At 38.3% G+C, this 11,727-nt stretch overlaps 3 protein-coding genes across 3 annotated transcripts; 2 read left to right on the forward strand and 1 right to left on the reverse strand.

Moving 5' to 3' along the window:
* Positions 1-315: 315 nt before the first annotated feature.
* On the reverse strand, positions 316-1,972 carry LOC145493386 (NADH dehydrogenase [ubiquinone] 1 alpha subcomplex subunit 1-like). The gene is made up of 3 exons (XM_081472847.1): positions 1,776-1,972; positions 1,570-1,653; positions 316-489 (listed from the first exon to the last, which is right to left on the reverse strand). Exons 1-3 carry the CDS (start codon positions 1,875-1,877, stop codon positions 481-483), a joined length of 195 nt encoding a protein of 64 aa, XP_081328973.1. The 5' UTR covers positions 1,878-1,972; the 3' UTR covers positions 316-480.
* Positions 1,973-2,030: 58 nt separating this feature from the next.
* LOC145493373 (thiosulfate:glutathione sulfurtransferase-like) lies at positions 2,031-5,585 on the forward strand. Its single transcript, XM_081472833.1, has 3 exons — positions 2,031-2,555; positions 3,938-4,100; positions 5,362-5,585. The coding sequence occupies exons 1-3, from the start codon at positions 2,201-2,203 to the stop codon at positions 5,432-5,434; spliced, it is 591 nt and encodes a 196-aa protein (XP_081328959.1). The 5' UTR covers positions 2,031-2,200; the 3' UTR covers positions 5,435-5,585.
* Positions 5,586-5,671: 86 nt separating this feature from the next.
* Positions 5,672-11,693, forward strand: LOC145493377 (thiosulfate:glutathione sulfurtransferase-like). The gene is made up of 3 exons (XM_081472836.1): positions 5,672-8,243; positions 8,438-8,600; positions 9,557-11,693. Exons 1-3 carry the CDS (start codon positions 7,979-7,981, stop codon positions 9,657-9,659), a joined length of 531 nt encoding a protein of 176 aa, XP_081328962.1. The 5' UTR covers positions 5,672-7,978; the 3' UTR covers positions 9,660-11,693.
* Positions 11,694-11,727: the final 34 nt, after the last annotated feature.

Consider the following 11,727-nt stretch of genomic DNA (forward strand, 5'->3'; position numbering starts at 1 on the left):
TTTCCAAATCAGTGTTCGTGTGTATGCTTGCACATCTGTCAAAAGTTACACCCAAACCCCTCTCTTTTCCTCTTAAGGTCACTCTAAAAAATATCTCTGGTGGCACAGACATCTTGCTGTTCCCTGAGGCAGCCATCTACGAGCTTTTGACTTCATATGGTTGTTTTGCGCCAAGTTTAACACAACAAAGTATCTTGCAAAGCAGTCAATTATTCCTTTCCCAAAGTGCGTGCAGCTCCTTCCCTCTCCTTGCATGTAGGAGAGCAATAAACAGTGATGCAGGCTGCGAACGAAGGCAACCACAAAACAAACAGATCAAGGTGATAATTCCAGTTTATTTACAAGTGATTTTAAGGGTACTCAGAATTACATGAAGTTTACGAAAGACCTGGCAGCTTCATTAACACAAGAACATATTCCCAGCATGAAATTTCAAAAGTCCACAAACAGAACTACAGCACTTCACTTGGCCTTGCTCCTCTACAAAGACTAGAATAAAAAAAGCAAGAAGATCAGTTACGATCAATATTGTCTCTTATCACCCAGGAATCCAGATCAGTGTTCCTAAAGTAAACAAAATCTATATGTTTGTGACATACATTGAAGTTTTGCAAAGACTTGATGTAAAACAATCAGGGTTTAAAGTGAGGATGAAAGCTTGATGTATCAAATACTTTTTGCACAATGCAGGTTTAAGAACTCAAGATTTTACAAAGAATGTATGAACTCATCAGCACTTTTGCCACCCAGAAATTTTGCAGTTTTTGAAAGCCAATTTCTCCTCAAATGTTACACCCAAAGAGCCAAAAATTTCACCAACTACTAAGTTTCACAAGCTGTTTAAATGTTTGTAGTCAATTTGTGTCTAGCATGATGCTTTCTCTGTAAAAAGACATTTGTTCATGAGGAAAAATGTAAACAATTATGTCAGCAAAGATTATCCTACTTCAAATGTTAATTTTTCTTAAGAATTGGGGTACCCCAGGGTAGAGAGGGTTTTTTTCTCCAAGGTCCAACAGAATGTCACGCTGGCAACCAAAGACTGAAGCCACATTCCGTTGCACCTTGGAAACATATTCCTCTGGCATGCGCACCCAGGGTAGAATTGTGGTGTTGATTAATTAGCAACCCTAAGCACCACACTGACGACAGGTCAAGCCCGATTCTTACAACTGTTGAACCTTAATGTTGCTAATTGAAGATTAGACCCGTAGCCCTTGTGGGCTACGGGTTAATAGCCCATGAAGTGAAGCCAAATGGGCTATTGACCCATGGCCCTTGAGGGCGAAGGGTCTAATTGCATTAGTATCACCCAACTAGTCGGACAGAAAAGGCAATAATAACGTTAGCAAATGCAAGTTGAAGAAATATTTATTTGGGAATAAAACAAAAGAAAGCATCACGCTCAATTACTAATAGGCCTCTAGTAGGGTAGCCAATTAAAATGCAGGATTTGCATTAGTCCACTAGTTGAGTGATACTAATTACAATTAAGCTTAACTGTTTGTTTTCCTGACCCTTTTCAGAAGCATATCTTTGCTTCTGCTCTAATTACATGACCAAGCTAACCTTTTGTCTGAATTGAGATCCAGTAATCTTTTCATCCCTGTCAATCATTCTTTGGTCAAACTTATCCACATTGTATCTGCTAGGCTACAAAAGAGTTTGAAACAGGTCCTGACATTTATAATGTGAACTGAACTCTAATTGTTTGAAATCAAGACAACAGCGCTTCAAGGCCAAATCAGAACCGACTGTTGTTTTTCTTCAATTACCTTGCCTTCCTGAAACAATCGGTCAACAACCTTCAATCCCCAGCCAGTGAAGGCTATGCAACTTCCAATGATTATCAACCCAGGCAAAGCTTCGTACCACATTTGGAAAGACAGTGAATTTCTCTTGCTACACAAAATACTCTAACAAAATTCAAAATGGCCGTCGACAGAACCTCGTCCCCAACCTCGACAGAAAATGAGAGACACTGGGAATGAGGTTGCCTCGTCCCCAGTTTCAAGGTCGTATACGCTGTTCAGTAGAGTGTATCGCAGGCTCAAAATACACCTTAGTTACCAGGGTGACTCTGCCAATTTTTCAAAGAATAAATCGGAGATGAAAGCAAACATGCTGGAGTTCACGTCTAGTAGTTTGCCGTCGGTGTCTGGCAGTAATTCAACAATTCCTTCGATTTTCCTACAGAGTTATGTCAAAGGATTTTCAACTTAAGAAAAGAGCAGCAGTTTGGTATCTTTCCTTCATCGCAATGTTGATGTTGGCGAGATTGATTGGAGCAACGACCAGAAGTTGTCTACCTAAGAATGCCTGTACCACTTCCTCGAGCCGAGTTTTCCTGGACGTTATCGGAATTACAAGACCTGCTGTAAGCGTACAGTGTGCAAAAAGGAACACATCGACAACCCCTCTGGAACACTGGACTGATATAAGCATCACAGAGCTAAAGGCGATGTTAACAGCTAACAATGTTCAGCTGTTTGATGTTCGAGAACCTCATGAGTTGGTGGAGACAGGAAAAATCGCTTGTGCTACGAATATACCATGTATGTAGATTTACATGTAAGTTAATGATATAGTCTGAATTTTTACTGTAGCTCACAGATCTGTGTGTAGCACGTCTGATTGGTGTGTTATTACTTCAAGCATTAATTAATAATATTATAAGTAAACTTAACTGTTGCTCTTTTGAAAAAAAAAATCGTTAGTTTTAAATGTTCATCACCAGTGTGCTTTTTAGTACTCCAGTGTCTCATATTCATTATCATAATCTGAAACAAACTGGTTTAAAAGACTGCTTGCCAAAAAAAAAAAAAAAACATGAGGAGTCAGGCCTTGATTGAGCACGCTACCATTCTCATCCCCCGAGCCGCTATCCATTTGGACAGCACCAAGAATCATGACCTATAGCCGGACCCAATTTTCTGAGCGCAAGCAGAGTATTTGTTTTGTATTCACAGCCAATCATTCTCCTCCCCAGAAGCAGCACTCCTTTTGGTCAGCACCAAGAATCGCGACCTCTGGGAAAGTCCAATTTTCTGAGCATGCACGGAGTAATCATTTTGTATTCTCAGCCAATCAGATTTGTCAGACTTGACTCTGAGCTTGCGCAGAGTGATGGGAAGTCCATGAATCACGGACTTCTAGTGTTGGACTAGGCAAGAGGTCGTGATTCTTGGTGCTGACCAAAAGAAGTGCAGCCTCTGGGGATGAGAATGACAGCCAATCAGATTTGTCAGACTTGACAGGAAGATCATGATTCGCGGACTTCCGGTGTTGGACCAGCCTAGAGGTCACGATTCTTGGTGCTGACCAAAAGGAGCGCAGCCTCTGGGGACAAGAATGGCTCACTACAAGAACAACTAATGCATAAAGTGTTTCTTTTCCCATCATGCAATCGACAATGTGTAGCTCCAGAAAATATCATACCTCCCCCTCTGGAAATTCTGATTACGCTTCATACATTTCTTTAAATTTTTTGGTCTAACAGAACCCCCCACCCCACCTCCAATCTCTTCTGTGGGGTGAAGTATGGATATTTTCTGTAACTGCACAATTTTTTTTTTTTTTTTTTTTTCAAAAAGGGAAAAAAAAGAATGTTTGTGTTTCATTGCCTTTACTCTTTTTCATGTACCGTAAATCCCTGAATTAGTGCCCCCCCCCTCAAATAAGTGCCCCCTTCGAATAAGCACCCCTCCTATTGGCCAAGATTTAAAATAAGCACCCACCCCCCCTCGAATAAGCACCCTCTCTTCCCTCCCCCTCTTACCTTCCTTCTCTTATTTCTTCTTTTCTTACCCAAAATAAGGGGAGGGGGGGGGCTGGGTCCCCTGGGTCCTTCCCCTAGATCTGCCACTTATCATCCACTTATAAATAAATATTTTGCCTCATATATTCATGACTTTTGGTAAAACTTTATTTATTTCAGTAAGAAAAGTTCCTGAGGCCTTTACAATGGATCCTGAAGAATTTGAAGAACAATACAATGTTGAAAAGCCAAGCAAGAATGATGCAAATATTGTGTTTCACTGCTTAGCAGGAGTTAGGAGTAGAGCAGCAATGGAAGCCGTCCATCAGATTGGCTTCACTAAGTAAGATACATGCAAATTCTACTTTTCTAGATCTATTAATTTTTTAACTTTTTAATTTTTTGTAATTTTTTGTAATTTTGTAATTTTTTTAATTTTTTATTTTTTTTATTTTTTTAAATTTTTTAACCAAGACTAGTGAGCAGTGCAAAGGAACACTTCTTGTAGTTGTAAGCTTTTTTGTTTATTTCCCTCATGTTTCATCTCTATCTGAGAAAATAAACAAAAAAGCTTGCAGCCAGGGCTCTCATTAAGGGCCGTGAGCCATAACACCTGTTACGGCTGACTATGCTTGATTTTCCCTTGACGCTATGGTTGAAATTCCCTGTTGTTTAGAGAATTCACCCACAAAGTAACAAATTTGCTATGGGTGTGGAGAATAAGGCTACAGGTGACTAAAAAATTAATGACAACCCTGGCAACTACTAGAAGTCTTCTTTTGTGCTGCTCACTAGTCTTCGTTAAAAAATTTAAAAATTACAAAAAGCTATATAGTTTTAGTTTTTTCTGAAATATATTCTAATTTAACAGCAGCTGCACTGCAGTCACTGCTTTCAATAAGATCTGGCACCTGCCAGAACTTTGGCAGGTCTTTTGTTTTTCATAACCATATTTATAATGTCGGCTGTTTTCATAAACTGGGTGTCTCTTATGACACTCTCACAAGTGCTTCAGCAGGGACTGCACCTACTTCAGATTTACATTATTTGAAAACACTAAGGGTAATGGAATTGAAGACATTTCAGCTTTTTATGCTTGTCTGTAGCAAGTTATGAGTTTTCTAAGAAGCTAGAAACAGCTGTGTTGGCTTGCAGCTTGGCACATTACGAGAAGAGCCCAATCAGCCAAGTTTTCAAATTAGAATGTAAGGCTTTTCTGACATATTTTAGAGATTATTAGACTGTCTTGTCAAATGGCAGAATTTAATACTTGGCTCTGATTTGTTGACAATCGTGTATTGTATTCTATGACTTCTCTGCATTGTGTAGTTCCTGAAAATATCCATACCCCTCCTACAGAGAGTTGTTTGGTTTGAGCCACCCCATCCCTCTGGAAATTCCAGTTTTGGTTCACACTTTTACTTCAAAGTATTTTATCTTACAAGATCCCCTGCCCCTTGGAAGGGTATGGATATTTTTTGGAACTGCACATTCCAATGGGATACTAGAATTGATGGTGTAACCATGAAGTTTATATATTCTTAAGGACCTTCACTCTTACATGCACTCTCTAAAATGTGTTTTTTTTTCTTTTTTTTTTTTAGGGCAAAACATTATCCTGGAGGTTTTGTAGAGTGGGCATCACAAGTCGATTATACAGAAAAATCCAATGGTTAAATTGACACAGGTTGATGTAAAAGTTCATTGTAATTTATTGAGTGGCTCAAAGGGATAGCAAGTTGCTGGATTTTAACTATTTTGGTGTAGTAAAGCAAATAAATTCTTATAGTGTTTTTCACTAAATAAAATTGATAGTTTTGATCTTAAACTGTTTTTCATTTCAGTAGTAACTGAATCATTTTCATTTTCATATTCAACTAAAGGTGTTAAAATATGTATATTTCCCCATTTTGGCCCCAGAATAAAATGTGATTAACTACCCAAGGGTTATCCAGCTTTAAGCTATACCAGGGATGTAAGTTGGTATAAAGTGTACTGTTCTTGAGTTCTGACAGTGCCCCTCTCTCCTTTCAATTATTATTACTAGAAAATTGTTGGAGAAACCTGACATATACCACCAAACTACCTGTTATTGAATAACATCCCATCCAGGGTTAGTAGTAATGTTCCTAGTCACATAAGATTGGAGCAGACTTTATCCATTCTATATAAAATTACTGTTCAGCTCAATAGGCCATTTCCAAGTTACCTTGAGTTGTGCCTCTGTTTCAAGACAAGTTTTTTTGGAAAACCTTTCATATGAAAATGAATTTGATTTGCATGAAAATGAACATGCAAGTGGAACACATTTCCATGTCAGTGGTTTGGCACGAAGACTCGTTTTGACACAGAGGCAAAAGGCAACTCTGAAATGGCCTATTTCTGCCACTCTCTTGAGTCCAGTCTCCATTTCCCCCCTCCCCGCCCCCCCCCCCCCCCGAACAGTCACCGGTATTGGAATTTTATTGTTGATCAAGACCACCTGACAAGGAATAATAAAGTCATACTTCTGCACATGTTTCATTTTTCACCATTTCTTCCCTGTATTTAGCCTCTGAACAGGGTCGTTGGTCAATGGTGGAAGATAGGACAAAAAGGAAAAGCCAAAATGAAGTGAGCTGGAGGGAAACTTCACCCACCTTCCTTTTCCTTTGCTCTGTTTTCCAGCTAAAACATGCTCACACGTTAGAAATGTGATAAAAAGTAATCGCATCCCTTGTAGATCTGGTCCATCGCTCGCTCCAAGAAGTTTTTAATTGCAAATTACTCACTTCCAAGAGAAACCCATAACAGGTTGAAAGTTGACTGTCACTGATTAATTTTTGTAAAAAATTACTATTGCTTGCACCAGTTCTGTCAGTCCAAATAACGTCTCAGTCACATTACCATGCACTACTTCAACCTCAATCGTTTAGGCTCTCTTTCTTTCTCCTCCCTTGTGCTTGTCGTTTAGGGGGCAAGAGAGAGAGAGCCTGGAATCGAGGTTGGCACTGCTGACGCTCTCTTGGGAGGTCACGCAATCTTCCTTTCCGAAACGAACGATCGAAGATTGCGTGACCAGTCAAGAAACGGTCACAAAAGTCGATTTATTGGTATAGCATTACTTAAAAATACATTGGCATTAATGAATATTATTGATTTTTTTTCGCAAAAAAAAAAAATAATTTGTTAGTGCGTGTCAAGCTTTTTTGTAAATGCTTGTTTTTATAGAATTCCGGTTGTTTAGGGGCGGCATCGTCGAGGTGTGAGGCGTCACCGTGCTTCATATGGGCTCGACCCCTGTCGGACACGGGATTATGCCTTTGTAGACTTTGTAGTCCTACGCACATGGCAAATTAACTATAACCACGCTTCATTTCTTTTTTGTTTGTTTGTTTGTCTGATTGTTCGGACTGCAAAAATGACACCTTTATTTTGAAGGCGACACATGAATTTATCGGCCACTTCTTCGCCCTCCTCTAAAATTGGGCATCAAAAAAAAAAATTGAAAAAGGAAAATTCCAAGATATTACACTTCCTGATTTGGAGATATTGAAACGGGAAACGTTCCATGCGTAACCAATTGTCGCAACTCATCAAGAACTTCCGAAAGATAGATGATAGTGAAATGGAAAACAAAAGTTTGATGTCAAAGACCGTCAAATAGCTCCGTCAAATGATTTTACGCCATGGGTTTACGTCACGTTTAAAACAGATTTTCCAGTCCATTTTCTTTTTGTCTTTACGGCCTGTCAGTGTGTTTATAACATATCTATATATATTACATGACCTTGCCATCACTGATTGTATAATGTGTCCGTAAAGTTAAAGCGTGCAGTAACTCACCGGCATTTGGACAAGATTACGTTACAACCGTTACACAGTGTACTCGAGGTGTGACTAAATGCACGTTCGCGATTGCGTTACTTTTTTCGGCGCTTCGAAACTCGGGCTATGAGATGGCTTTTTTGGAGAAAACATTAAAATATTTTGTACCACTCTCGATATAAACACAAAATGAATTTCGCTCTCTCAAATGAAAACTTAAAATCGTTGATTTTTTCACAACCGCACACCTTCTGTTCACCTTGGGAAGAATTTCCTCGAAAACGATGACGTCATTATTAGATGATGTAAATTTTTCAAAAATGTCACCGGAATGCTAATAAAAGAAGTCAAAACCGCTCGAGCTGCATAAACTTTTCAGTCACCCTCAGAAGAAGAGCTTCGAATCATTTCATAATGGCCTCACGCGCAGTTGCCCGATTAACCAAGTCTGTACTTTCGGAAAGTGTTCTACCCCGTGTTCTTATCGCAAAGGCGCTCTCAGCGAATGCTGGACCCAAAGAACGAATTTGGTCCTGTAGCAAAGAAGCTGATCAAAGCCAGATCGGCCTCGAATGTCTGAAAGATATGGTTATAGATGGTGATATACAACTTTTTGATGTCAGGGAGCCCCACGAACTTGCCTCACTGGGAAAAATACCAAAGTCTGTGAACATACCCTGTAAGTAGTTGTAGGGAATATTTGATAAATTTCGCTTGCTTACAAGTTCGGTTTCAATCTCGGGGTATAAACTTTTTCGCCTATGATAGGCACAGCTGCTCATCACTCTCGTCAATTTTCAGAAATGTTTCGTCTCATTTTCATGATCCACTACGATTGTCACGCTCGAGTTTATTTTTATTGTTATTTTTCAGTGTCACAAGTCGTTGAGGCATTTAGCTTGAGCCCGGCAGAGTTCGAACAAAAATATGGAGTCCAAAAACCAGATGTAAAAGATGATAATCTCATCTTCCACTGTCAATCGGGAAGGAGAGCAAAGAAAGCCATGGAAAGCGTGAAAGAACTCGGCTTTGATAAGTAAGCTTATGTTTCTTGTGCATGTTATTTCATTTGCTTGTTGTCACGTTAGCATTTTGCACTTAGGCCCAGTTCAGACGTCGTGCTTCTGCCGTGCCGAACTAAATTGCAATTTGGTTCGACTGTAGCACGGCAGGAAATCAACTCTGATTCAGACGTCGTGCCAGAGTCGAATCAAATCCAGGGTTTACTGAAGCCTCGTAACAATTCTCCTCCTAACTCCCCGAGGGAACGAAATCTCGCCAAAACACATTGACATAATTTATGAATTTAGTTTGGCGCGACAGAAGCACGACGTTTGAATCGCTGCCGTTTCAGAGTCGTGTAGCACGGCAGAGCTTGTCGAACTTAATTGCTTGCCGAACTTAATTCAAAAGTTTGATTCAGACGCCGTGCTTCTGCCGTGCTTTTGTCGAACTTAATTCCTGAATTTAATTAATGTTGTCCTATGGTGTACCGTTGGACAAATATTTCAAAATTCGCTCAAGTCTCATTTAAACTCTCCAGGATAAGAAAAAATGACACCATTGAATGTTCAAGAGTCTTTATTCAGAAAATTACCCATACATTGAACGAATTTAATGTCAACTCCTGATCTCCATACAAACTCTTTTATTTTAGCCACAGTTCTCCATACAAACTCTTATATTACGCTTGGGTGACCTGTGAATTAACCTTTGATAGGCTTCAGTCATCTGACTTGTACCGTTTGCCCACAACCCTTTAAAATATATGAAAACTATACAAACTATTGATTCCAGGGAGGTTTTATTATGAACCAAACATGAAGATAAATTATTCATAAAAAAGCAGACTTTGTAACAATACATCTGCATAGGGCTCTACAATGTAATCTTCATTCATTTTATTTTCATAAATATTTACCTATCCCCAAATGTCCAAGTTTATTTGAATTAATGTATAAAATCATTTAAATTTTTATTTTTATTTTTCAGGGCCACTCATTTCAGTGGAGTCTGGTCTGAATGGGAGTTTTATATCAAACGCAGACCACAAGCTGTCCAACCCAAAAGGCTGCCAATACGCCGAGAAAGATGATGCTGACTTCAATGTTTGCAGGATCAAATTAAGTTATTGTGCAATAACCAGTTATGAACAATTGTTTTTTTTTTCTCTGAGAACAACGATGACTTTTTTTCTTACATATTTAGTAAAATTTGGGATTCTTAAGTTTTGGAAAAGTTTTGTACTGTGTTTTTTATAAAACTGTAAAAAGTAATGTACCTTTTTACTGATGTCACGCAATATCAATAATTTTTTTTGTAATTTTCAAATAGACAGAAATCACCTCCATAGTTCAATTTATTATTCCGAATTTAGTAAATCCTCGAAGTTTCATAAGAATCTGTTACAAACTCATAAAAATATAGGACCCCAAATTTACCAAGAAATGTATGCCAGGGGCAAGTGTTGTTGTTCATTCAACTAGGTGTCACATAAGATCTCAGATGTACATAACTGGTTATTAAGAGAATGTTTTTTAATTTATTTACTTGGAAATTTAGTTTCAACAGTTGAAACTACTTTGGTATTCTCTTAATAAGCTCACTGATGCTAATAACAGGTTGTTGTAGATCTATATTTGTGAATATCAATTTTATAATTTCAGCTATTTATTATCAATGACTTGTATGAAAATGTTTTGTTAGTGTTCAGCCTTTGCCTTGTGCAAGGTGTGCAATTGAAAAGACAAAAAATAATAAAATATTAGAGTAAAAATTTCTCGTAATAGTTTCAATGTGCTAAATTAACCAGTCCTAGGTGAAGTTGCTTCATTAAGCGAGTTACGTACAACTCTGGGCAACCCAGTTTAGCTTTCCAGGTTGACTTTCTCTTGGTCACATCACAACACTTACAACACTCTGGGATTGAGAACGGGTCAGTTTGTGAGTCAATGGGTTAAGGCCTTCTTTTCTCTCCCTTCAAAAGAACTTGAAGGATATAAACCACTCCTAAGTTTGTAGAGAGTTTACATTCAGCTTCAGATTTACTTGTGCAAACAAAGACAAATCAATCATACCTTCCTAGAAACCTTTGTAACAATCTCATTGTGATGCAGGCATATTTCGTAACTTCAGCTGGTATATATTTTCCCATTGTGCAAGAGCCATTAACCCAGAGTCAGCTTCACGCAAATTATAAAAATATTGAAATGAACCAATATTAAAATTTTCTCGATGTTTTGAAGGTAAAGCTTTCAATACATATTTGTTCACATTTACATAGCTTGTTAGCCATTAGATAGAGTAATACCATATTAAAAGGCCTCTGAAGACAAGAATGATTCTCCGAGATAATTTCTCTGTTTATAAAGTCAATACTTATTTCCTGGGAAAGATCAGATTTTTAATTCTCTTCACCTACCAAATTGAATTTCTTATCACATAGTGAGGAGAAGTAGGATCATCATCACAGATGACGTTCCGGTTAAATAATAGCATCTTTAACGTTTGCGTGCTGCAGTTGTAGGTCTCTTGTTGATAACAGATTGATGGAACAGCTGGTAAAATATATTCACTTTCTGATGGCCACTGTTTACATACAATTCAAAATCAGTAAAACGTATTTGCTACAGGTTAGAACTGAGGGGGGTCAAAACAATACCTGGCTGATGTTAAATCAGTAGATCTGTAGAACTATAAGCTCACGAAAGTTGTCTGAAGTGTCACATTTGAGCTCACCATCTTGTTACTTATACACGAGGAAATGGATGTCTTCTGAATCGAATTTGTAAACTTAACACACGATATAAAATGTCTAAGTTTAAATTGACTTTAGAACGAGAGGTTTCCACAATGATGTCCCACAGGCGAGCCGCCACTACAAACTTAGCTAGTTTAAACATCTTTTATTTCCTGCAACATCGTGAAACTCGTCGTGTAAAAACCTGACATTGAATATCCGGGTGAACATCCTTCTAACAAAAAGTCAAAATCAATCGCTACTTAGCTAGAAGAGAAAACAAGATACACCGTTTTGAGAATGAACGATCTGAATTACCAACACAAAAAATAAATTATCTTAGGCTACAACACAAATAGAAGACGTGCAAACCTTTGCAAATCACAATTTCGTCAACTTATTTCGACTTCGCACCACGTTTCTG

The sequence above is a fragment of the Orbicella franksi genome, chromosome 7, assembly GCF_964199315.1.
Source record: "Orbicella franksi chromosome 7, jaOrbFran1.1, whole genome shotgun sequence".
Classification (NCBI taxonomy): domain Eukaryota; kingdom Metazoa; phylum Cnidaria; class Anthozoa; order Scleractinia; family Merulinidae; genus Orbicella; species Orbicella franksi.

Bases quoted from the DNA above. Each gene is read 5' to 3' on its own strand.
- LOC145493373 (XM_081472833.1), top strand. From the start codon at position 2,201: ATGTCAAAGGATTTTCAACTTAAGAAAAGAGCAGCAGTTTGGTATCTT. The intron at 2,556-3,937 runs GTATGTAGATTT...TATTTATTTCAG, and splicing joins TTGTGCTACGAATATACCAT to TAAGAAAAGTTCCTGAGGCC. The intron at 4,101-5,361 runs GTAAGATACATG...TTTTTTTTTTAG, and splicing joins CATCAGATTGGCTTCACTAA to GGCAAAACATTATCCTGGAG.
- LOC145493377 (XM_081472836.1), top strand. From the start codon at position 7,979: ATGGCCTCACGCGCAGTTGCCCGATTAACCAAGTCTGTACTTTCGGAA. The intron at 8,244-8,437 runs GTAAGTAGTTGT...GTTATTTTTCAG, and splicing joins AAAGTCTGTGAACATACCCT to TGTCACAAGTCGTTGAGGCA. The intron at 8,601-9,556 runs GTAAGCTTATGT...TTTATTTTTCAG, and splicing joins AAAGAACTCGGCTTTGATAA to GGCCACTCATTTCAGTGGAG.
- LOC145493386 (XM_081472847.1), bottom strand. From the start codon at position 1,877: ATGTGGTACGAAGCTTTGCCTGGGTTGATAATCATTGGAAGTTGCATA. The intron at 1,654-1,775 runs GTAATTGAAGAA...ACTCTTTTGTAG, and splicing joins GATTGTTTCAGGAAGGCAAG to CCTAGCAGATACAATGTGGA.